The 25,715-nt window shown below is 44.2% G+C and overlaps 1 protein-coding gene across 7 annotated transcripts in view; it reads left to right on the top strand.

The window, feature by feature from the left end:
* FNDC3B (fibronectin type III domain containing 3B) overlaps positions 1-25,715 on the top strand; it is a 561,687-nt gene that overhangs the window by 121,157 nt on the left and 414,815 nt on the right. For 6 of the 7 annotated variants that reach the window (XM_085635440.1, XM_085635435.1, XM_085635438.1 and 3 more), the window contains exons 2-3: positions 6,486-6,624; positions 22,279-22,354. In XM_085635440.1, coding sequence (XP_085491566.1) covers positions 6,514-6,624; positions 22,279-22,354 — 187 coding nt within the window. In that variant the 5' untranslated portion in view covers positions 6,486-6,513. Of the gene's footprint in view, positions 1-6,485; positions 6,625-19,356; positions 19,830-22,278; positions 22,355-25,715 lie in introns of those variants that run through there. The other variant, XM_085635441.1, reaches the window with a different exon arrangement.

Raw genomic sequence — 25,715 nt, 5'->3', positions numbered from 1 at the left:
ATCATTTTCCTAGTATGTGCTATATTTTTTACCCGTATGCCTACATTTGTAACATATTAAATGATATTTGTTTTGGTATATACTTGCTACGTAAGTGTATGTAATGCAAGAGCAGTCTACATAGGCGCACACCTAGTCCAGCTCCTTATCATAATAATGAGTTAATATTATATCTAACAATATTTAGCTAATAACATTGGTTCGGATGGTATATGACGCCTGATGTTTTTGTCCTCTTAATTTAATTCGGACCGTATTATTGTGCCACAGGGTTTCGCATGTAACGTTTCGTTGATGCACCTTGTGGACACCATTGTGACCTTTTCTAGTTCTCAGTTAAGTCTTCTGAGTGTGTGTTGTGTTATTTTGCATTTGTGTAATGTCAATCACCATGGTTGTGGCACTGCTGCGCATTCTCTCTTGCACCCCATCACGTGGAGGTGTAGGGGTGGGTTTCTGTTGAATGTGTATGCCTAGGAATGGGTCCCATAGCTCACTGTCCCTTTGGTCTCAACCTACACCCCCACGGGTCACGCCGAAGCAGGGCAAAACATGACTGGTGGTGCTTGTATTACCATTATGGGGGCTTGGACTAGCTATTTAGGATTGACTCTTCCATTTTGTGGCAGACAAAGTTTGTTCAAATTAGGTTGTTCCTGGTCTGGATTGGCAAAGGGAGCATGAAAACCTTGAGAGAATGGCACACAACCATGTGTAACTACCAGTCGTCACTTTTAGTAGTTCTCAAATGTAACCCTGGCAAGCACTAATGAAACCTCAGAGTATCTCAGAACTATGCATCTGGTATTCTTCCCCAAAAAATAAAAAAATTGCCACAATGATTTTGGACCCATTGAAGTGCCTTTATGGTTCAGCTCTGCCGCATAGGGGTTCCAGCTCATGTTTGCTTGCTTATCGTTTTTTTCTTCAGAAATACCTTCCTTCATTTGGTTAATGAAGATCTGCTCTGGGTTGTGACCTCCTGATACTGTAGTCAACAGGAGTGTCTGCATTTTCAAAAGAGACTATTTCCTTTGCACCATAAGAAGGTCACGGATAATATCATTTCTATTACCCGTGGTTTGAAGAGTGCTCAGACATGCTCTTTGACATGCAGTGGGTGCTGAGTCCTTAGAGAGATGGAGGTCACTTTGATTTCTTTTAATTGGAACACATTGCAGCCAGTCTACTCACCTTTCCCATCCAGAGCATCCTATCCAGGATATAAGGGACATTTCAGTGACCGAAACCTGAGATTCATTTTGAGAGGGTACACACACCTTCTTCAGGTCCACACCTTGTTCTGTCTCTGTCTTATCTGCTTACTTTTCAAACAAAGACAGTATCGCTGCAAACCGTCTCCACAACATTCTTGGTCCAACTTCATGTTGTTGTCACTAACTGGTTTTATGTTCTCTAGTAAGCTCTGAGGTTGGTTGTTACTACGGTTCATGTCCTGTTCATCTCAGTGCTTGATATGTAGTTGCTATGTTTTCAATTGTCTCAACAGCTAGATACATGGGCGACTTTCTCTGTCACTGCAAACTTTGGTTGATCCCTCAAACTGTTCACTAATTCAGCCATCTTCGCCACTTCTGCTCATAAACATAACCTCTATGTGTTCAATTTATCAATTTGATGGGTATGTTTGATTATGAAACAAGTGTCAGCCATGCACCTTGCTTTAATTCGGGAATGGCTAAGTTGATCTCTCACTCGCAAAGGAGCACACAGCTACATCGTAACACACCACGCCTAAGATGGCTGAGCCACCACTGAGAACGGAGTACTTTTAAAGAAGACTACAGACCTCACTTTGAAATATTGAATATCAGTGTGGAGGTTCCTCTATAGATATTTTCGGCAAATGCATAATGGCTGCCAATAATAACTGTGGCCCATTCATATTGTCTAATGTCTGCAGTTAAGGACAGCAAATGTGGATTGCTTATCGGGTGGCTCTCGTCCTCCCATCGCTCATCTCTCACATCTGAGTTTCAGACAGAATGTAAACACCCCACAGTTCTTGCAGCTAAATCATTTAAAGGCATTGAGTTTGCAAGTCTAGAGCATGGATGGACCGAGTTGTGGTGTACTTTTTGCTGGTGATGAAGACTGCTATTGGATTGATGAGGGATTCCAGTAGGATTTAAGCCATGCAGTCATTTGTAAATGGGAACATCTCATTGCCATTCCAGAGCAAGTACCCTTTGAATAAATGCTCATATGGGCTAAATCTTTTCTTGCTGTTAAGGTAACATTTCTCCAAAAGAAACTAATAGTATTTATACAGCCCCCACTTACTCAACTGGAGTCTTTTGGTAGTTGGATAGCTATTGCATTATTTTATTAAAATAAATGGAACGACGGGGAACCTCCGCCATGGAAGTTGAAAAGGTGGGCCTGGTAATGCTCGTATCAATAAGAGGAAATATGCAGCGATAGGTCAGGAGCTTGCATAACAATAGGAATCAATCTCGAGGAATCTTTTACTCTCGTCGGATGCTCTGAATGGAAGCATCCTCAAAGTTGATTCCTATTGTTATTCAAGCTCCTGACCTATCGCTGCATATTTCCTCTTCCGTCGTTGCATTTAAGTGCTCTTCACAGTCCAGACCTGATGAAGACACCACAGTAAGGACACCAATCAAACCTGCACACAGGGGTCGAAACGTCAACAATACACAGACATCATACTACACAAACTCTGGCAACATTGTTCTAAAATGCTTGTCCATTAGAGCTGTGTGTTATCTCCGGAACGCTTGACCTACCACAGACCGGTAAAAGTTCTTATCATGCAAAATTGGTGTATATATGTCACAAATACCTTTTCCTTGTCCTCCACCCACACGTTACCACTCAACACCCATTCCCCTCCTCTTTCCCTTTCTGCACCAAGAGCACTGTAATATATTGCACTAACTATAATGAGCAACGGTGTTGCCAGTATTTGCGAATGCTTTGAACATATTGCACTGTACTAATGCTTTCAACACAATTGCATTAGATGCTCTGTTCTACAAAGTAAAAAAATTGGACTTATGCCAAACGAATAACTGTTTTCTGCTAGTATACATTGTTTCTTTAAATATTTTCTGCTACCTTGACCATAACTTTTTGCACGGTCTTAGATTGAAGCAGAGGTGAACTGTTAGAGGTTTCATAATTAGAAATCAGGGAGGAGGTTAAAGACTTGAATTCCATATTAATGTAAAGGTGAAATCTGATGTAAGAGAAAAAAAATGTTTTTTTTGCCCAGTCCTGCATCCCTAACAATCAGCAATCGTTTGTACAATGATATCATTTGGGGCTTTTAGCTCTTCTGTGACATCATTCACCAGGTGGCCCATATACGTTTAGAAGAAGAAGCTGTTGTGGTCCATCGCCTTTTGTGAGTTGGCTCATTGATTATAGGAAGATGAGTGAGGAACGTAGTTTAGGAAGCATGAAGGTATCCCTGGACGATAAGATATCTGGACGCTGCAGAAATTTACGCAGGATTTGGATACAAGATAAGATAAGTTGGAGAATTTTATGCAATAATATTAGCCTCCGTGTCTTTAATAAAATCTAGATTTTCTGTACATCAAAGCTGGAGAAAATCTACAATATACAGTAGACTATGAGGTTCTTTTCATAAAAAGAAAAAAAACGAAGTTCTTCACTTGACAGTCTTTACAGTTGTTGTTTGTGTCTCTTTCTATGCAAAGTCGAGGCTGAATTAGACTAGTAGCAAGGTGTAAGGCATAAGGGGAGAGGAGTTGGCCTAACGGCTAGGGCGGTCGACCTCGCATCTGGGGAACTGGGTTCGAGTCTCGGCAATGACGCTGAACATCCTGTGATTCTGGGCAAATCACTTAATCTCCCCGTACCTAACAAAAATGAATGTGTCCTCATGTAACGCAACTGGTGCTATGTAAAGTGCTCTGATACCCGATACAGGGTCAAGTTCGTGCTATATAAAACTCCGTAAAAAAAGAGAAAATGCTGCATCCCATCTATGAGCTTTCGCATACCAACCGGTGTTGATTAGCCGCTATTCAGGAGCACTAGACGGGTTGTCTGTTTAGCTGTCGGACCCTCCCAGAGCTGAGAGTTGATTTGTCATGGGCTGAAGATAAAGTGTATAATTAGAAGATTGGCTATGAAATTGAGCCTTCATACAATTACTCATGCTCTTCACGGATGTTTCGCCTGAGGGTTGTCCCGCCCAGGCATTTTCACTTCAAATCACAGAGTTTGGTGTTTCCCTGAAACTTAGGCTGAACAACATAATAGTGTGGAGTCTGAACCGCATTCGAAGCGTGGTGGCGGACGGATTTGGAGGGGGGAAGAATTTTACATTCTTTTAGTATAGAAACCAGAGCAGGGCTGTGATCTAAAATAAGTTAGTTAAAAATGTCTTAATCCAAAAAGCGCAATACGCAAAATGAACATCGCGACGGAGTATGGGATTAAAGTCCTCCTCACGAATGATTTGTAAAAACTTGGGCCAAAGGATTTTCTAGCACTATTATCAAAACTTTGGTGTCTGGGACAGTATCAAAGAGCATTTATTTACAAGGGCTGCTAAAAAGAAATAGAGTTACTAGGAGGGTTCTGGTTAAATGCTTGACCTTTTTAAAGGGACCATCTGGTGAATGATGTCATGGTAGGTGTCAAAACCAAAGCATCTGTCATCAAAGGAAGCAATATTCAAGAACAGGGTTCTCTAAAGTCAGTCGTGGAAGGTCAAATCCGTGCCAGATTTTTACGATGGCTACATTTATCTAAATGGGGATATGCTAAAAATCTGGTATGGATCTGGCCCTCCAGGCCCAACTCTGGAGAACCCTGTTCTAGAATGCCGATTGTTAGAGATGGGGGACTCAGTAAAGAGAAATATTTTTTTTTCTCCACATTTGAGCTCCAGTTTAATCACTGGAGTTGAATATTGAACTTCCAACTCTGCAATTCTACCATTGGCTACCCGTGGCAGTGCAGAACCTATGGCCGATAGTTAAGACATCGCTTTAGACTTCCATACTGATAGATGTACTTGTAGAAACCTGAGGCCAGTAGGTGTCTGGTTATCGCATCTCACATGCACCCCAAGGGTTTATGCAGAAAAACTGCGGCATGTTGGAATCTTGCAGTAGCTCCATTGATTCAGTAGTGGTAAATGAAACTACATGTCCCAGATATCTTTGTATGGATTAAAATAAAGTCCACAACAAAAAATAATTTCATGCTGGTACAAAACAAAACTGGCAGCCCTGTCTAGAATTATGTCAAAATGCTAGGAACTGCAGCCCTTTGCCATTCTCATCCAGTGGGTGGGAAAAGGTGCAAACAGTCTGCAAAGAACATATAGTCAGGAAGCTCTCTGCATCTTTTTAAAGTGTCAATGATACATTACTTCTTATGGGAAAGTGACACAGTTACAGGATTTTTCAACACGGGTGCAGCAGGTTTGTGCGTCAATGGTCACAAGAGTTGAAGCCATGCCACATTTTTCGGATAATTACTGTAAATTGTTTCCCTTTTAGATTCTTTCTATGTAAGCGTACATGATGTGGGTATGTGGAAAATGTGGCATGGGTGGGGCGCTGGGCTCTGGTGTAGAGGAACACAGTGAGATTCTGGAAAGGGAGTATTTTCTGTCAGCCGTGGCCCGTGCAGGTAACATCAGTGGGGACTGGTTGGGCAGTGGCGTAACGAAAGTTGAATGGTCCCCCCTGCAAGGTACACAGAGGGACCCCGCTCCGGATTTAATCCAGAGCTCTCCGGTGTGAGTTCAGTGCTGAGGGAGCCCCCTGCAGCTCGGGCCCCCCCCCCGTACTGCGGGGGATGCGGGGACCTGTGTTGCGCCCCTGCGGTTGGGGGGGGGGGGATTTTGACATACGATGGCTAGGGAAATTTAAAGAAATAATTGATTTTCCTTGTCGTTGTCTGTTGAAATTCCCCCCCCCCCCGATTCCCGCCCCCCCCCCTGTCATGGCCACGGCTGTTTTGTGACTCTGAAGTGGTAGTAGGCTGAACATTGCTGTCACACATGATATTTCACAGGTCGCAGATTTTGTATTTTTGGGTGTAAAATATGTCATTTTTTGGGGGGGGTGAAAACCTGCAAACGGAAAGCAGGATTGGCTGGTTGGTAACTTAATGGCCTGCATAGGGACGCTGTTGGGAACTCTTTCTTTTAAACGGGTTGTTCGCTGCCCAACCTTGGCTCGCTTTGCTGAGGATATTGTGATGTACTGAAAAATACATAGGTTAACTCCAGTCCTTGAATGTACGACTTGACCTAGAGTCTCTTGAAAAAGAGGCTGGTGTCATTCCTATACACATTTTTTTCTGCTTTCTTCTGCAAAATGCCCTCCGTAAGTAATATTAAATTGTGATCAGTACACCGGTGCCGTCTAGTTGTGAAAGTTGTAAAAAAGATCAATTTTTTTGGGTGTCTAAATTTCTAAACATCTCCTAATTTACCCCCTCTTTAGGAAGTCCGTTGAGGGAAATTCTCCATGAATGTACGTCACAATGATGATGACCGACCAGATCCCATTGGAGCTGCCGCCGCTGCTGAATGGAGAGGTGGCCATGATGCCGCACATGGTGAACGGAGATGGATCGCAGCAGGTCCGTGCCCTTGTCCCGTGAAGTGCTTCAATTGTCTCCATTTACAAATGTGCCTTGTTCTGTCTAGTATAATATTTTAATGAAATGTATATCCCTGTAAAATAACACCCAAAGAATGAAGCAGTCTTTGTACACAGAAGTATACGCTGAAATTATAATACAACAGTAATTGCAGTGTATATTACCCACTAGTGAGGAGAGCTTTTTCTTCGGCAAGTGAAATTAAAATTTTGGAAAGACATAAATACTTTCCCTAGCCTTAAATTTCGAGGATCACATTGAATCCTCCCTTACACGTAGCGCCCCCGCCCCCCCATGAATCTATTGCCTAAGGCAGCACCCACTGGGGCAGTGCCTCTGTGAGTTTATCTAATTTGGCCTCTCCAGGAGCACATCCAATTATTGTCCAGAAGTTCCTTTCTCTGACATTGAGCTTTGCTGTAAGTAATCGTGTCCCCTTTATTGGATGTAGACATATCATCAACATTTGAAACAAGCATTGGCATAGCCAATAGGTCTCGCTTTTGGGACCTTATAAGTGTTTAGCCATGCAACAGTTGCATAACTAAATACTTATAAGGTCCCAAAAGCGAGACCTATTGGCTATGCCAGTGCTTGTTTCTGTTTATTACTGCTCTGTAGTAATGGCGGCGCACGGGTGCTACCATTACTACATATAAGTAATAAACTGGGGAAAAAATGGCTCACGGAGAACATCAAAGCGGCCGTGGGGCCGCGAAAGTGATTGCGTTCGAGATCAAACATCAAAGCGGCCGCGAAAGTGAGGCGCGCACATGCACTGTAGCTCTAGGCTACAGTGGTAGAACTTTTTTGAGCCCTCACAAAAAGTCTCGCCAGTCAGGCGAGACCTAAAAATGACCTTAAATTACTATTTATCTCCTTTATTTACTTTGAATACACTTTGCTTCCCTACTATATGCCGCCTCTATATATGCACTACTCTAAGTCCTGTGCCTGTCTGTTTTAAAGCTTTCTGTGAAGACCTTTGCTTCTCACATAGCACCCTCTAATGATCACACCTAAGCCACTAAAGTACCACAAGGAAAATGTAATGCATGCAATGTATTCCTTCAGCATGCAAGATTAACCCCAATAACCAGTGGACTGACCACTAACTTTGAGATAATGAGGAGTATGCTGCTTGCTGTGACTCTCTTCAATGCCTCATCAGGGGTAATAAGCACTAAGTGCAATTTCAATTAATTTCAATGTTCTTTTTTTTTTTTTTAAACCGGGTTAAACCACTGTTAAGCAGTAAACATTATAAGGAATCTGAAGACACTTTGTATTGATCATTTTTGGACTTCTTTTAGTTTTTCCTTTTCTGCGTGCAGTCGTGGATGTCTATGCGATGGTGCGTGCACAAGTACCACGGCTTATAAATATAATGAGGAGGCGTGCATTGTTGGCTTTTTTCTGGGGTGGAGGGTGAATTTAATAGCAAATCGCATCTGCTCCACTACAAAGTGCGCCTCAGATGGGGGCAGTTTTCCTTTTGACCTAGTTGCTACATTTACTACACCAGAACTGCTTCTGTTGATGAAAAAAATGCAAAGTGCAAACAAACCTGACAAGAATCATTCATCAATTTCTAAATTAATGCTGACAGATTTCATCTGGCGTCAGGGTGATGATATGAAAAGATGTAATTTAGAGTGGCATATTTTAAATGAGCCACGGTAAAAAAAAAAAAGTTAAATGTTATTGATAATTAATTTTTATATCAGCCTTGCTCCTAAAGTTGTCAGATCTGATACCCCAGTAAGTTGCAGGCACTACTGTTAACCAACATAGTGTTACTCCATTCTTCAACTGCTGAAGTATGAAAGGCCGAGTGGGCCCTGCGGGGAGTTGAACTTGTGATGTGAGCACTTACTCAGTTTACTTGAAAGTTGACGTTGAACCCAGTTTACGTGCAGACAGGCACTTTAAGAATGATGACGCTCGTACTGCCCATATGTAAATGTCGAGAGGCGGGTGGAGGGGAGTTTAGAGGGATCAGAGTGCAAGTGATATGTTAGCGGGGCGGTTGTGGGAGAGAAGACCGTCTTTTTGGGAAGAGGGTCCTGGTAATGAAAGGCGAATATTGAAAAGGGTACAATGCCGGTCAATCTAGGAAAGACTAATGGAGTTGCTTGTTTTATGCAAAAGTGCAAACTTCGGGCCCAGATCTACGACTGTTTTTTGCGGTTGCGGTCGGGAAATCAACCCGTTTGCGAGCGCAAAAAATGGTGCGGTGGTGGTGTGTACAAAGATATTTTGCGAGTCACTGATTCGCAAAATAGTGTTTGCGACTCACTATTAGGAAGGGACGTGCCAAGGACATCCCTTCCTAATAGCGACTCTAACACCAATGTACTATTGTTTTGCGACCGCATTTGTGGTCGCAAAACACTCGCAGTTTACCACCTACTTTAAGTAGGTGGTAAACCACCCGCAAACGGGAAGGGGTTCTCAGGGAACCCCTTCCCCTTTGTGAATGGGTGGAAAAGTATTTGTTAAGAGCAGGCAGTGGTCCTTTAAGGAAAAATGCTGCATTAAAAAACAAGCATTTGCAATGCAATAGGTCTCACGTTTATGCAAGTTTAAGCTATAGGCATTGTAAATGACAGTGGGTTTTATTTATGTTTTAAAAACGAAAACAAAAATGAAAGGCATTGTTATTTGCAACATCAATAGCTCAAACTCGAGTAAATGCTAGACCTATTGCATTGCAAAGGCTTGTTCTTTGGTTGTGTGTACCTGAGATGTGTGCTCGTCCGCTGAGTTGTGTATCGGCGCTGCCTAAAACCACATAGCAGTGCATGAAGTGCACGCGTGGCTGTGCTTGTGTGTGTATTGGTGCGTGCATGTGTGTAGGTTTTTGGCAGGCCCCTATCTGTTTCCTGTTTTTGTCTGCTTTTTGACCTGTGCCCCCACCACCCCACTCCACACTGTTTATCCGAGGCCGTGCGTGTGCACCTCCACGCCTTAATGCCTGTCTAGAAGTATACAAATAGGAGTCAATTTGTGTATGCTAGTTTGTGCGTCTCGCCTTCTGTGTATTACCATTGTTTCTCCCTGTGCATGTCTCCGATTCCTCCTGGCAGTCTGCAGCGGCGTGCCTGTCTACCTTTGCATGACTGTCCAGACCTATGTCTGTGTGCATGTATGTGCGTATCCAACACTGTGTATATCTAAAACTCTCTTTTCATACATGCCTGTGTCTGCACTTCTAGATGTGTGCCCCTTTGCTTGTCTGTGTGGCCCTGGCTGTTATTAAAAACGTTCCTCTGTGACTGTCGGCCTGTCTGTATCTGTTAGTCATCCTTTCCCTGTCTGCCTGTCTGTCTGTAGTTGTGAGTGTGAGTTTGACTCCATATGTGTGCTACTCTTTATGCTCCTCTACGCTTCTGATTCAGGGGAGGTCTGTATTTTGTGTACTTTTGCGACTGTCGCTGTGTCTGTCCTGTGCACGTTTGCATGTCTTTGCCCACGTTTGGGTCTGTTGGTGTGCACTCTTGCTTCTGTCTTCGTGTGTAGTCGTGTGCACTCTGTCGCCCCGTCTGGGTGCAGACTTGCATCTGTCAACATGTCTGTCCCTATGCACACGTCTGTCGCCATGGTGTCCCTGTGCACGCTTGTGCACACGTGTCTGGCGTATCTTTGAGTGCATCCTTTGTTTGTACCACTGTGTTTTTGTGTGGACGTGCCTTTGCGTTTGTGAGGTCCGTGTAGGATTGATTGCGAGGATTTATAAGATGTGTGGCAAGCCAGGCGCTTTATTAAAACATGAAGCACATGAGGTTCTCCTTCGATGCCTTTGTAATCACCCATTTCTCGCGTGCATCGCACCCTTTCAATGCCCCTGTCAGTCTCTGTATCTAAGAAAAGAGTGTTTTGCGCTTGTTCTTGCTCTCTCACCCCGACCTCTACCGTTTTTAAACCATTCCCATCACTCAGACCCGGGCCGAAGAGCTGGAATCCTAGCTCCACACTTGGCGGGCAGCTTCACCTCTTATCTCAGACACCTCTGTGCCGGAAAAAGACTAATCGCCAGCTAATCGCAGTGCATCTAAACCACACTTAATTTATGGCTTTTTCGCGACTTAACACCTACCTCTATTTAATTGTTTTTCTTTCCTGTTACTTTATTTTATTTTTTTTACTAAAAAGCCCAGAACCAGAGCAGGAAATCCGTGAAATGTGTCTCCATTTTTTTACAGTCCTTTAAAACCAACCGCGAGCAGGCAAACAGTGTGCGCACAGAGAGGGAACGAGCGGCCGAGCCGTAATAAATCAAGCGCGCGGTGGGAGACGCCATGCGAGTGCACATCGCCTGTCCGGGCGCGCACATGGTTTGTCTCCCTTTGCGAACGAAAGCAACGACAATAGAGTCTCGCCAAGGCTAAACAGCGCATGCGCTGCGTTCGCTAGGCGAGACCTAAAAAAACTGCTTTGTTGAAAAAGCAGTCACAGACATGTTGGTCTGCTGACCCCAGCAGGCCACCATCCCTGGGAGTGCTAGCCATTCCCAATGGGGTCGCAAATTGGGCTTGCCTCATGAATATTGATGAGGCTTGCAATTTGCGACCCCATTGGGAATCTCAATCCATGTCTGAGACACTGTTGTTCATTCAGTTTAGCGAAACGCATATTGCAAGTGGTAATTCTGCGCTATTTGCGACTCGCTAAACTGAATGGTTGTACATCTGGCCCATAGTAGTGAGATAAAAATGGTATATTACCTTCCCAACACAGTTTCTTAAAACAATACATACTTTGCCAATTTTGGAGAAATAAGTAACTATATAAAGAGTTGTTGTATGTCATAGGGTGTTTGGCTATGAGAGTTTCAGCTTCGAAAAAATACAGCTTACTCATGCAGTACGCGGGGGAACGTGACAAGGGGCAATTGTGTGTGTGTGTGTGTGTGTGTGTGTGTATGTGTTTGTGTGTGTGTGTGTGTAACTAACTAAACAAGTCAGTCAGCTTGCATGTGATTTGTCCCAGATGGAGGTCTGCACTTGGCTATTTTGCAGCATTGATATCATGAGCATATGTAAGACTTTAACTAAGAGAAGTGCTCCGAATTCATCTTTTGCTGGAGCGCTTGGAGAACAGGGGGCGTGAGTTGGAAAATCTGGTTCATATTTTCCTTGCATTCTCCACTGAGAACAATGCGAGTTCATGAATGTGGCTCTTCTGAATCTTTGGAAATAGAAGAACTTGGCTCTACTTCTTGGCAGTGGTTGAATGCCACCCATCGGAGGACTTTGTTTGCCAACGTCTGCATTTGAAGTATGTCTGAATAGTGTGCATGATTGCTTTGCAGTTTTGTAATAACCACTGCACAGTCTGCACTGTTTTTGGAGACAATATTGATCATGAACTAATGAGGATCCAACTTATGCCCGTATTAGGAATGGCTCTGTGAATTGTGGCCCCTGTAAAAATAGCTCCCGAATTTACACCTCCTTGCATGGAGGTTGAGCAGAGGAACTGCTTTCGATCTGCAATCTAAGTTGGTAGAGATGTCACCTGTGCTTAATTTGAGCCGGTGGTTTCCCGTTGCTCAGCACTGGCACTTAATCAACAACACCTGTGCTTTTCATGACCACCCGTTAAGGACACATTAATTTACGGGGAGATTAAGAGATTTGCCGAGAATCACAAGATGTTGAGCCGACACCGAGACTCAAACCTGGTTTCCCATCTCTGAAATCTGCAGCTCTGGCGATTATGCCACATCCTCTCCCCACTTTCATAGTTAGCAGTTGGTTCTGTTTTATGCAACGCTTACATGAGATATGGACTGGTGCATGCTGCCTCCTGATGAGAGCCCCGGCACTTATTTTTTTACAAATTAACCACTGGATGTCACCATCGCTGCCAGACACCCTCCATAAAATTCATCTGTGCTGCGGGCAAGTTTGAAACCTGGTGAGGTGCTTGAGACACTGACCCATTACAAATGAAGCTGTCAGTTGATGTTTTGTTTGATTTTTCTTTAGCACAGGCACTGTAAAATGTTATTTGTTGTTCTTTTGGCTTTTGTACATGTACTGGAAAACCTTCTTTGTTTATCTCACCAGTTGAGTTTATTAAAGGTTTGACACACATGTTCCCTCTCAAACCATTTGCGATACCACAGTGGTATCTGATCATGATCTTGACTTTCTTGACTTTCCTCTTGTGTGAGTCTTTGGAACCTGTGTATAGTTGCTCACTGAGTCTACTGACCTTGCAGTCGGTTTCTCTCATTGCAATTACGTCCGCTTGTTGCTTGAGTGAACTGCAGTCACTGTTGGAGCTACAACCCTACACCAGGTTTTTTCCATACAAATTGGTATTGAGGACTCAGGATGAATAGATCTGTTTACACCACATGCTTTAGATCGCATGCCATTACAACGCTGTTGTTATAATGACCGGGTTGTAACAACGCGAACCATTACATCTCAAGTCGTTAGCACGACTTGCTGTAGGGGGCGCGCTGGACTTAGGAATAGCATAATTTACTTTTCCTACTCCAGTTTGTGCAACAGCAGGGACGGTGTTGGATTGTAAATCCAACACCTTCTGCCCCCTACAGCAAGTTGTTGTAACGACTTGCAATATACTGGTTCACGTTGTAACAACGCGGTCGTTGTAACGACCGCGTTGTAATGACATGCGATCTAAAGCATGCGTTGTAAACGCCGTTTCCCCTCAGGCTGCCTCGTTACCAAACTCTGTGACTCCCTTCCTTGGTGAGCAATCCATTACATTACCTGTGATATTTGCTCCCCTTCGCCCCTCAAAAGACCTTTTGACTCCCAAAGGGGATTAAGTTTTTACATATATCTTACCAGGGCCCATCAAATGGAATCTTTTTGTGGGGTTCTCCAGAGCAAGAAAGAGAAGGCTCTGCCGGAGAAGATGCTGTGGAGGTGACCAACCCTCTGTATTAAGATGCGCTGTACACTGACCAAGAAGCAGCTTCTCGAATGTCTGAGAGCCCATTCCACCAGGACTGAGGACACTTCTACTGCATTGACTCAGAGGACCCTGTCCTTGATCTCCGTGAGGCTGCAACATGGTCATCTGTGCATACATTCATGAAGTACTGCTGTGTTGATAACCAGGTCTAGCACAAAGGATAGATACTTCCCCTGGTCGGTTCCGCAACACGTTTTGGTCTAAGCCCACTCCACAGACCCTCCTTCTTGAGGAGGTACTGCTTTGGTATTTATTCAAAGGTTGAGGCATCTGCAGTTAGAAATATGATCAGAAGAGCAAGCTACTTACCCTTGGTAACGCCCTTTCTGATGGATAATTTGCCTTAACCCAAGATTCCTCACACCTCCCTTTTGCTTAGGAGTAGCCTCTTTTTAACATATTAAAAGATCCCGGGGTAGTGACAAGCACTTTGTTACCAACAATTGTTCATGCTGTGTGTCCAAGGGTGCAGAAAAACAAAATACAAGAACTGACGTCAGCACTCGAGGGGTGCTTATGTGTGGCTCTTGTCACGTGTGGTATGGTATGGAGTTAGCGTGGAGCAGCACAACACCACCTAGTGGCACGTTGGACCACTGGGGATAAGGTGAGGAATCTGCAGACAGAGTGTTACCGAAGGTAAGTAAGTTGTTCTTTGTGCACGTAAACATCAGATAAATGTACATACAGGGAATTTAAATGGTACTCATGTATAAAGTTTGTGGTTTTTCTGACATTAATGCGTGGATCGGTTCCTCTGGGATCAAAGATATACACCTCTGTGATAAACCCACCCAAGATAGATTTACGGGTGGATGACTTGTAGGCTGAGATCTCATCTTTCCATAATCATCTAGCCTCATCCTTCCTTGCGCTGCAGAGGCATCCTTCAAACGCAGTCGCGTATAGCCCAATCGCTACTGAGCAAGTTTGTTCACATTCGCACCCGGGACATCACGTGCAGCTGGAGTGGGTGGAGCTTTGGTGGTTTTTGGGATCAGGTTTGCGATTAGTGGCCTTTAAGATGTGCTTTGAAGGCACTTGACCCCGCCTATGCTATGATACCGGACTCTTACAACTCCCTTTGCTATGTGTTACAATCCTTTCCTTTCCACATGCTTACTGGATTTTAAAGCCAACTCTCTCTTGAGTGCTCTAAATATTTTTAACAGGTTTCACACCTGGCAGAGTACATTTTTAATCTGCTTTTACCTTGGCCGCCTTACCTTGTGGGAAATCTAGCCAAGATGCTGTAAAAATCATCATCTTTTAGGGTCTAGTTCCAAGGTACTTATGCATTTCGATGCAGGTCTCAGAGCTGTCACTGGACATATTTCGCCTCAGTACCAGCCTCATATCATTGTCCCACTGGGACTTGTTGGAGTTCAGTCTGGTGTCCAGTGAATGCCTTAAGTCACTGTTCCTGCTCCAGGAAGCATAGACTACTCTTTTTTAACATGTTTCAAATTTTCAACACGGCAGTACCAGTTTGCCTATTGTATTAGATGTCTGAATTCATCACATGTAGAAAACAACCGTGTGAGCACAGCTAACCTTTGTTTTTTTGACACGTCTTTCTGGGTCTGCCCCATCTTCAGCAAAAAGTGGCAGGTAGGTTTGTGGGATTTTTAAATGCCACTTGTATTATGTAGGCTAAAGTACTTCTCTGCAGCATGCTGGAATATCCCATGGCTTGAGAACCATGTGTCTCCCAGAGGAGTGCAACCGTCAAGGAGTGAGGGTGCACACTGCCAGCAAGTCAGCATCACATCTTCTATCGCATTATGATGCATGCAGTTCGTGGTGGTAGACAAGTGTTTCTGGGTGCTTGCTCGTCTTCAACAGAAAGCAGGAAGTAAGTTTGGGGGTGCATAACATTTTCACTTCCAGACAGTTTGCTCGCCTTCCACTTAATTATACATCTAAACAAGCCGCTTCAAAACCTAAAGTTCCGCTCTCTTGTAATGGGGCCTTCTTCACAGTATATGTATTCTGCAGTTCCTTTAAATAGTGTAAATGGATATCGCCTCTGCGTCGCTGTCTTTGACTCAGAATAAGATTCTGTGGCTCAGGGTCTCCTGCAGTTAATGGCTCAGGATTTTAGGTATACTGGTCATCTAAAAGTTTTATCTATTTTGCATCTGGCACTAGTTATTTTAGTTCCTCACATCAGGCTTACCTTTTTTAGTTCTTCTTTCGCAGTACATGGACTCGTTTCTCGTGCAGACTCTGAAGCCGCTGCTTTCACTGATCTTCCATTTACTATTTGCCTCGCGGACATGTTCGATAAATGAAGGGCTGTTACTACTTACGGATTCATTGGCCTCCATAATGGAATTTGTGGTCAAATGAGCTTCCTGGGTTTGGGCATCAGGTCAAAGTATTGTGTTTGCCATTTCAGTTGGCTTTGGTCTCCTTAATGCCTTTGATTGTGTCAAGTCACTCTGTGTTCATCAATTGTGTTGTCTTCTTTCCTTGAAAGGTAACTGTAAGCATTAGCATCCCTTCTGAGGCTCACCTGTGACATATATAGGTGGTTTCAGGAGCCATGGTGGTCAAGTATGGACTTCTATGTCCAAAGCATCCTATATCCAGATGGTAGACAAAATCAAATAGTTGTGTGTTCAGGGGCCTCTTCTGACTTTTATGGCCAAGCCTTTTTAAGGTTTAATTTTCTGTGTGAAATTTAGGTCACCAAGACGCGGGGGGACTGACACAAGCGGTCACTTTGATGCAGTTGGTAAAGGGTGCAGTTAAGTCACAAGATGTTTGGAAGACCAGCGTCTTTACGTCTTCCTGGTTGATCATATTGTAGGATAGTGGGTGGAGAAAGACATCCCACAGGATGGAGAACCTTCAGTGTTCAAAGTTCTTATCCGAATAGTTGTTGCCTTATAGGGTGAAGGCACGGGTGCTGCTTTTAGTGTTTAGCCAGCACGCAGGCTACCAATAACTAGTTAGTCCATTGGCATGTCAGTTGATTTCTGTACACACTAGCTTAAGGGATTTAAAGACCATTTATCTAGAGCAATTGGAGAACGGTCTTGAAAATAGGACCTGTAGTCTGATCTCTTCAAGCTAGGGATGTGTTGCGCCGTATGGCTTTAACCATTTGAAGCATGTTACTTGTGACAAGTGTGGGTTACATGGCACTTACTACAACTGGAAGCAGCCAATGAAATGTGGTAGGTATCAGCAAAGGGAGGCCATGTAGCCTGAGGCAGTAGCGGCTGGTGTCAGGAAAATGTGGTGGGAGCAGCGCGGGGAGGGGTGCCTGTAACAAAACAAACAATGTTTAAAAACCTTACCTGCTGGTCTTCTGCTCACCGCTCTTCTGGGCACAGGCTGAAGCTTCCCGACTCCCCTACGGCCAATCCAGATGCTGCCCTCATACCCATAAGAGCAGTGTCGGGATTAGGCGGAGGGGGCTTGTTTTGTGCTCCATCAGGAGCTTGGGAGCCTGTGCCTGCTGGTCTCTCCACCCACCAACACAGCTGGGTTGGAGAGATGTCAGTGCACATAACGGTTTGGCCGTCCTAAGAAAGCTGGCCAAATCGTCATGCGCACGGACAGCAGTGCCCACCACTTCTCTGTGCCCCCTCTTCAGTGCTGTGGCCCCCCCACAACTTGGCCAGAAGACAAAAAATAAAATGATCATCATTTTATTTTTCATTTGCATCTGCAGGCAGGGGGGCAACGCTCCTCCTCCATGGCGGAGGCTCCGCCGCTGGCCTGAGGCTCAGGTGACCGCTTGCGTTTTTCAGTTACTACCTTGACTTGGGCGGTGACTGAAGGATAAAAGACGTTGGCCTCAAACTGAATTATCCAGTTTATCCATTCTCTTTACGAGGTCTCCTACCACCATGGAGCCATAATTGGAGCCTGGCTTAATATGGGTCTGTGGCTATATGCAGGCTTTATGTAAGCTGTGCAAATAAAAATATTGGTGCCTCAGTAAAATGAGGTATTTCCACATACTCTCCTAGCAGCGGAGATACAGGTCCAGTTCATATTTACATCAAGAATCACTGATCTTTGCCAGACAACAAATATTGCAACATACACTCCCTACCCTCATAGTCTTTACCTGCTTGCTCCAAAGAACAAAGCTCGACCGAAGTTCTACCCATGCCGGCCAAACCGCACCGCCACTGAACTTGAGTTTTCTAGTGTTTGTCGACCGCATGCCTCTTCCATTTTACTTTAGCATCATACTGTGAACCTCGGTGCTTCTTACATCTGGTATATTTTTGAATGGCGGTATAGTCGAAGCGCTAACTTATCTCAATTTAAGTTTTCCAAAGTATCTTTCGTATCTATTAAAAATGGCATCAGGACGAGAAGGAAATGGACACCTTACTCCAGGGCTGTGGTTCGTGTCGGATATAGTGGTTCTTTTATATTATAGCAACCACCCTCGAGGGTGGCGGTAGCTCAGACTCCAGCCCTCCATCCTCCTGCTACTTTCTAACCCAATCGAAGAACTGGTGACCAGATTGAGAGCTGGGATGTGGTATTTGGCGGGTGCCAGAAAGTGACTTCCTATCTTCAGCTCAGGGAGGTTGGTGCTCCCCTCTTGCCACCCTTCCAAGGGAAAAACAAATCCCCTGGGACTCTCCCTGCCTTCTCGCCCAGGTTCTTACAGCTGAGTGGGAGGCAGGGGTAAGTTTCCCAAAGTTCTGAGTCAAGAGGGGGTGAGGTATTGTCTCCCACGGCCGCACATTGGTGATTATCAATCAATCAATCGAATTTGTAGCGCATGGCTGCGTCACCTGTGAGGGTCTTGAGGCACTGGGAGAAACGATCTGCTGCTTCTCCTATTGGTTGAACATCCTGGTTTTGAGGTCCTTCCTGAACTGCTGGAGCCATGGTAATGCGCTGAGGTGTAGCGGAGGTTGTTCGGGGTCTTAGCCGCCAGTTGGAAGAAGGATAGCGTGCGTCTCACTGCGCAGACAGGCAGATCCATAGTCCCTCCTCCTGGTCCAGGCAGATCTTCCTGTCGGTTGTGCTTCTGCCAGGCAGTTACTGCCTTTGTGCTGCACCCCACCGATATTCCTAAAAGTGAGGTGGTTGCTGTGTGTTCTGGCTGGACAACTGATGTCAGGGCTGCCTGCCCCCCCCCCCCCCCCCCCCCGGAACTCTGGATGCAGCCCAAAATTCCTTGGATGCTGTAATCACAGTGATGCAGGACACTGAATGATATGGAAGTCTGTTATGACTCATGCCTACCATCTGTGAACATCCGCCCCTGGTTCGAATGTTACATATGTCCCCATTGGTGCAACCCCCGTTAGTCACTGCTAGATGCGCACAGAAGCGGTGACGTAGGGAACGGCTTCAAGGCCGCACATATGCCTTGAAACAGTTGCAAGTTCAAAACACCCGGCCATAACAGCCTTCGGCCTGAGGAGAAAACCAAATATGCATGCCAGCAATGTATTATTGACTGTATGTCTCGAAAACGAGAAGCAACGCTCGTCTTTTAAACATTAAAGACATATTTTGTGTATATCATTTAATCAGTTGGTGTAAGGTGCAGTATTTAGTGCTATTTTTGCATCGTGAGGGTCTTTCGGCATCAAAAATCGTTTGTGGCTGAACACCCCCTGGAGTGAGAGAAAAAACATCTCCGTGACAGTCAATCCTGCCTCTGTATATGGATGCACACTCATGCGTGCATTTGCCGGAGCCGCTTTGCAGCAAAAAAAAAGGAGGAAAAAAAAAAGGTGAAGTGCGCTGACTCACTCTCTCAGAAGCGTGCGTGTTGCCGTCTCACTCATGTCGGTTGTCAGGGAAGAGTCACCGGCGAGCAGTGAGGCAGCAGAATCCCCCCACAGGCCAGACAGGGACCAGTCCTCCGCCGATGATACACAAGCGGTCCTCCGGCGAGGCGGACACCCGAGGATGCTGCGGAGCGGTGGCGTGGCTCGTTAGGGGACGCTGACCGCCCGGATGCCGGAGCCCGCTGGACGTCTGGGGTGGATTGCTAGATTACAACCCGGTTACCACAGCAACTCGGCGCAGCGGACGAAATAAAACCAGGGATGAAGGCTGGACAAGGGGTGCTGCCGCGCGGACTCTGTCTCCATCCCTCCCGGCGCTGAGGCGGGGCGGCCCGGGCGCACCTGTGGATTTTCAGCCGCTCAAGGCCCCATGCACAAGTTTCAGTTTCCATTTCTGACAGCCGCCGACCCGCGCCTCAAATGTTTTCCTACAATACTATGGTAAGCAGGTGGGAAAAGGAAACTGAAACTGCAGCAGTTTCTTTCCGGAAGCAAGCGTGGCACCTGCTTGTCGCGGATTAGACCGGCTCCTTGTGCGGTTTTTGTGGCCTGCTTGGAGAAGGCGGGGGCGTCGGTGGTGGCTGCGCGCCTTAGGCCGACGCTGAACGTCAGCAGTTCCTCAAAGCGTGAAAAATGCCCGGGTTTGCACCGCTATGCGCGCCCTGGCTCCTAGCAGCCCTGTCCCGCTCCCAGAACGACTTTTCCTGCGATCTAGTTCATAAACGCTAGAATAGTTTACTGCGTAAAATAAGTGGCCGTTTTATAGCACAGGAAACGTGGCTGTCCAGGAATAACTTTGCAAGTATGTATGTGCATGGGTGGAGCGAAGGGTAGCGCGAGGACATCGCATCCACTCCCCCCACCCTCTTCCCTCTGCTCTCTCCAAGTGTTGTTTGGCAGGGGGGTTCCTTGCTGCTGCCTGATAGCATAGATTTCACAACCATCTGAAAAGGGAAAACTGTACGCACCCTTGAACGCTGCCTGAACACAAAATGAAGGCTGCCTGTATTTTCCTCTGCAGAACATGTTTTATTTATTTTTAGTTTTAGTGAAACAACTATTCCTGTTACGCGCTTATAAAGCAAGGCGTGCAGTTGCATTAAAGTAGTTGTCACACGCCTTCAATAATCTAAAGTCTTTCGGTTTAATGCAGTAAAGATTCTTTTTGTCGCTAGTGATTGCTGGCAGTGTCTGTCTTTTGAGGTATGCAGCATTATTTTTGTGCTTTTGGGGTACTTGCCTAAACTGGAAATCCTTCAGGCGTGTCGCCAAGGAAAGTGATGCTTCAGTCCTGGCCTTTTATTTGGCAGCCAAATGCATTCTGGTACTTGTAGTGTTGGGACCCTTTAATGCAAGAAACTGGACTAAAATAACAAATCACATGCCTTTCAAAAGGCCAACCCATGGCTTCACATTCAGCAACTGCTCAGATGGAGCCGTCTGGTTAACTCGTCAGACAGGCCTTTTTAGGTCAAGACTTTTTGATTTTACGAAAAGTATATATATAATATTTTTTGTGATTGGGGCTTTCAGCCAGTCATCCATTGATCTTTTATTTTCTAATTTACATTTTTCTTCAGGCCTCTAGAGTATACGTCGTGGAGCAGAGGGGCAGCCACATTTTAGCCAGTCACTGTCTTTACTGTAAGTGACGGCATTCTGCCCTTTCATCACTTCCCGGCTCTCACAGTAGTTCCCTTAAGAGCCAGGGTTTATTATGGCAGTTTTGTGTGCATTTTGAGGCCCAAACATGTTCACTGTTAGCTAAAGTTGTTTTTAAGATTGGCAAGGGTCCGCCAACTTCCTCTACAAATGATATTTGCAAAAGCCATTACAAAACAATACAAGCATTGTCAAAAGGAGAAAGGGAGGCAGCCAAGGCCTATGGGTTTTGCCAATGATTGTTTCTAAGTAGGACCAGTAGGAAAACGTTAATTGCTAGAGAAACTTCAACACTGTCCAACAATATTTGTTTTTTTTAGGCTGGTAAAAGTTGCCAATTTCGTCTCTTAAAAATGTGCCCTGATAAATGATTTTGTTCAGGCAAACCTTTTTCCATTGGAACTAAACAGTACTTTTTTTTCAATGTATTTATATTAAGCAGATACATAGGGTAATCAATAATACACCGAGATAATAATAATTATTTCATCAACAATATACATGATTAATTGGAGCATTGGGCTCATATGGACATTAATCTAGATTTTTACTCCAAACATAAATAAAGTGCATCATTACAGATTACTAAGGGGGGTTGGAAATTGAACCAAACAGTTGATGGGACATCTCTAGGGTGATTGTTTGAGATATTTTGGTTGAGACTTATTTTTACAAATCTGCAAGGTCTATATTGAAGGTTGGGTGCTGAGGGGTGTTTTAAAGACTCAGTAAAGTTCCTTAACTAAACAAAAAACATTGTGCACTTACTAAGTGGAAACACATGTGCAGAGAACAAATCTGTGTGTGCTTGTGCATCACCGTAAAGTTAATGATTCTGCAGGGGCTAGTCGTGTTTGGGTAGGTCCCGACTAGCGACTGACCGACTTGGCGTTACAAGTCCTTTCCGCAGCACAGGCCTCCCAGGGAATCTCCTTCAGTTCTTTTTTTTGCACTGCTACACACCGACAAGGTTTAGGTTTTTGATAAATCGATTCCAGAATAATTGATACGCTATCAGTTTATTGTTGAATTTGCAAAAACGTTGTTCATGCAAGCCGAATCTGTCATGGTTTCTCCCAGAATTTAACTGAATAATATTCTGCCTTTCGGCTTGATCTAGTCGATCTACTATGATGCATTGTCTTAAATGATCAACTTTGCATTTTTCATAGTGTTTCTGAACTGTATGTACATCTGTGCAATTTGATCTGTTTGTACTGTTTGGCAGGTCATTCTGGTGCAAGTTAATCCGGGCGAAACCTTTACAATAAGGGCCGACGATGGGACGCTGCAGTGCATACAAGGTAACGATATCAAAGTATTTTTAATTTTTTAAAATTTGTTTAGTTATATTTTTATTTATTTATGTATTTATTTAATGGTTCTATAAAGCATGCACACTTGCACTCAGAGACCTTTTAGATTCTTTGCATTCACCAGTACCAAACATTTAACCGTTCAGTATCAAAAAGCAATGACACCGTATTTTCATTACGGTGAGTTGTTCACTCTTATGGTTAAGAAGTATAGTTCGAACAGGATAAAGGGGAAGAAGGGGGTGGGAGGAGGAAAACAGAGGGGATATTGCATAACAACGACTTTTCGAGGAAGAGCTCAAATAAATGTGTGGTTTAGCAGTTTGCGGACTGAGATGGGGTTCAGTTGATTTTGAGTGGGAGTGAGTTCCAGGCTCATGTTGTTGCCCTTGAAAAGGATCGGTTCTGAACGAACAATCTTCTGGATTTAGGGACTTCAGTTCTCGGATAATTTCAACTGTAGAGATTCTTAAGCCTCCTGAGATGGGCAACAATAGCAGAAAGTTAAGAGGGGATATTTGAGTTTATTGCATTGTAACGTAGACAGCATCATTTGAAAATGATCCTCTCTTTCAAAGATAGCCAGGGTATAGTATAGGTGAAATGTGGTCATTTTCTCGATGAGGTTATTATTCTGGCAGAAAGATTTCCTTCGGTGTGGTCGATGCGATTGTGGACCAGTAGCTAAGACAGAGTGGCTGCAGAATAGCCTACAAATACCTAAGAATGTATTACATTTTTCAGATGATTTTTGGGGTTGATGTATTTTTTTAAGGTAGTGGTGGGCAACAATAGCAGCCTTGGCATTGTTGTTTGTGTCAGGAATGATATTCTTAATGACATTGTGAGAAAATACACCTTTTTGTATGGTCATCCATATTTTATTTAAGATTTTTCTGGCTGTTTTTTAGACTCTGCACACTGGAGCACTGATGTCCAGTTTTTTCTCTGACCCCTAAAACATGTTGAAATTGGCTAATCACGGATTGGAATATTGACTTTCTCATAAGACCATAGTATAGCTTTGCCTGCCTGAACTGTGAGGAGGTTAATTAACATTACCCTTTGCAAACCGCCAACCTGTGCTCAGCCCCAGAAGAGGTGCGAAATTCCTGTGTATCCCCGTCTGGTTGCTGAAGGACTCTGCTTTTGTCCTACTAGTCTTCTGTTTCTGCGTTTGTTGTCAGTGCATTGCTGAGATTTTAGTGTTAATTGTGGGTGGACGTTGGTGATTTCCATAGTCCACTCCCTACATACTCGCAGCCCTTCGAGTCCAAATATAGTGTGGCCAAAGACTTTTGCAATCTTGAAAATGCTCATACACATGGCATTTTGGACCTGTGTGCAGTAAAGCAAGCAGGAACTACTGAAAAGTCGATGGGGAGACTGCCGGTACCTCTACCTCATTGGTTAGGGACTGTTCGTGAGTCACCCATAGCCACTAGCTAGTGCCAGGCATAAATGTGACACCCACGGCACCTTATGGGAACACTTTCTGTACTCGAGGTAGAATAGAAAAGGGACTGCACCTGCCATTGAGAGCTGTGCAGGGCTGGATCTGCTCCCACTTGTACCCAGGGCTGTGAAATGGTCTCTGATGTTCAGTTAGCTGACTTCCTCTGTGGCTATAGGGACACAACATGCTGACAACAACCATTTTCCTAAAGTTTCTAGCTGACCATCTGGAACCTGACCTGGAGTGGGCACTGCCATTGGCCTCTGCCGGACACTCTGTGAGTCGCTTAAGTGCCTCCGCGGAGCTCCTAGAAACCTTAGAAGTATGCTCCCGTGGATGTTTCGGCACCAGAAGAAAGTTTGGAAACTTTTCCTCCAAACCAGTGGGACTTAAATTTTGTTTTGAACTTTTAAACCTACAGACCAGACTTTCTCCAGGACCAATCCACTTGATGTATCTGAACCAGATTCGACCATGGTCAGCCTGAATTTGCACCTTTGTCTCGGTTTACCGCGACTATTGACTATCATTGGTGCTTTACACTTTCTTGGCACTTTTTCCTTATTAGTGCTTAGAAATTCATATCTCCAGTTCCCCTTATATGATTTTTTTCATTTTGCTTATTAATTTGTTCTCTCGTTTTATAAATTGGCATGGTATTTTTTATTGTGTTGGATTTTGTCCTTTCAACTGTGTTGGAACTTCTAAATGCTTTTACACATTTCCTATAAGTTAAGTCTGATAGCATTTCTGCCTTGACATGAAATAAGGTCAAACACACAAGTTCTCCTGAACTCATCTAGAGTTGATTGGCAAGACCGTTCAGATTTCACTGCGGAAGTGTGAGCATCTGTTCATTAAGTGTGTTTAAGGTGTGTTGCTTAGGTTTATACAATTGACACAATACAGAATTCCATTATGCAAGCAAAGTCCTGGCTCATGGTGATAATTGTATAGATCACAAGATAAATGGGTCCTGCTGCTGCCAGTTGATTATATTTAATGGTCAAATGTCAGCACACGTATGCACCAGATAATGACTAGGATTGAATCCCATTTATATAACTTAATTACTTTTATTGGGACCGTGTCATATGAGTGAAATGGCATGACTGTGATGCAGTTTACTGATCTCTCTGGTCTGTTTTTTCACCTCAGTCATGACATTCTTCTGCATCTTGGAGTGTGAATTTTATAAATGGTATAAGGGCTTTTGACACTGCCACAATGTCACTTATTTTTTTTTGTTTTTAGCCCTCCTTCACAGTAATTTGTGTACACTTCCATAGCTTATGTTGGTGACATTTTCTCTTGGTTCTACAGTTAGTACAGTAGTTAAATGAATTTTACTCTTGCTTCTCAGTATTAACATTTTAGCGCATTTTCATTATAAATTAGGTTTGCATATTTCACCAATGACCAGCAGTAGGTCAGTTGACTCCTGTCGAGTAGGGCTTGTACTGCACCATACAGCTCTCGGTTGTCCAAGCCAAAGACAAGCGGAACAGCCAATAACTTATATTACTTTTACATTTTTTCTTGGTCCCTCTGTTGCCAGTGACACCAGGAAGCACATTCTCTAACTTGGCACCCTGTCTGTATTTGATTGAGTGATGCGATTGTCCACTGTTTTTTCTCATCGAGAAAGACCCCCTGGGATTTTACAGATTTACATCGTTTGCCATTAAATTCCCCATTAAATTCCCCAGTCTCATCACTTGATAATCTTGTCCCTGTTAGAAGATTCCTACTGTTTTCCCTGCCTTTATTAGCTCCGTTTTACTGGTTTTTCAGAGCCAACCAGCTATCCTGCAGCCTTCTTTTCCTCTTTGATTTTAAGGCAGCTGTTGTGTTATGTTATGGTATGTAATATAATCTTCTGCAGTTTTCCCT

This window comes from Triturus cristatus, chromosome 11 (assembly GCF_964204655.1).
Source record: "Triturus cristatus chromosome 11, aTriCri1.1, whole genome shotgun sequence".
Classification (NCBI taxonomy): domain Eukaryota; kingdom Metazoa; phylum Chordata; class Amphibia; order Caudata; family Salamandridae; genus Triturus; species Triturus cristatus.
This window is presented reverse-complemented; position numbering and strand designations above follow the sequence as displayed.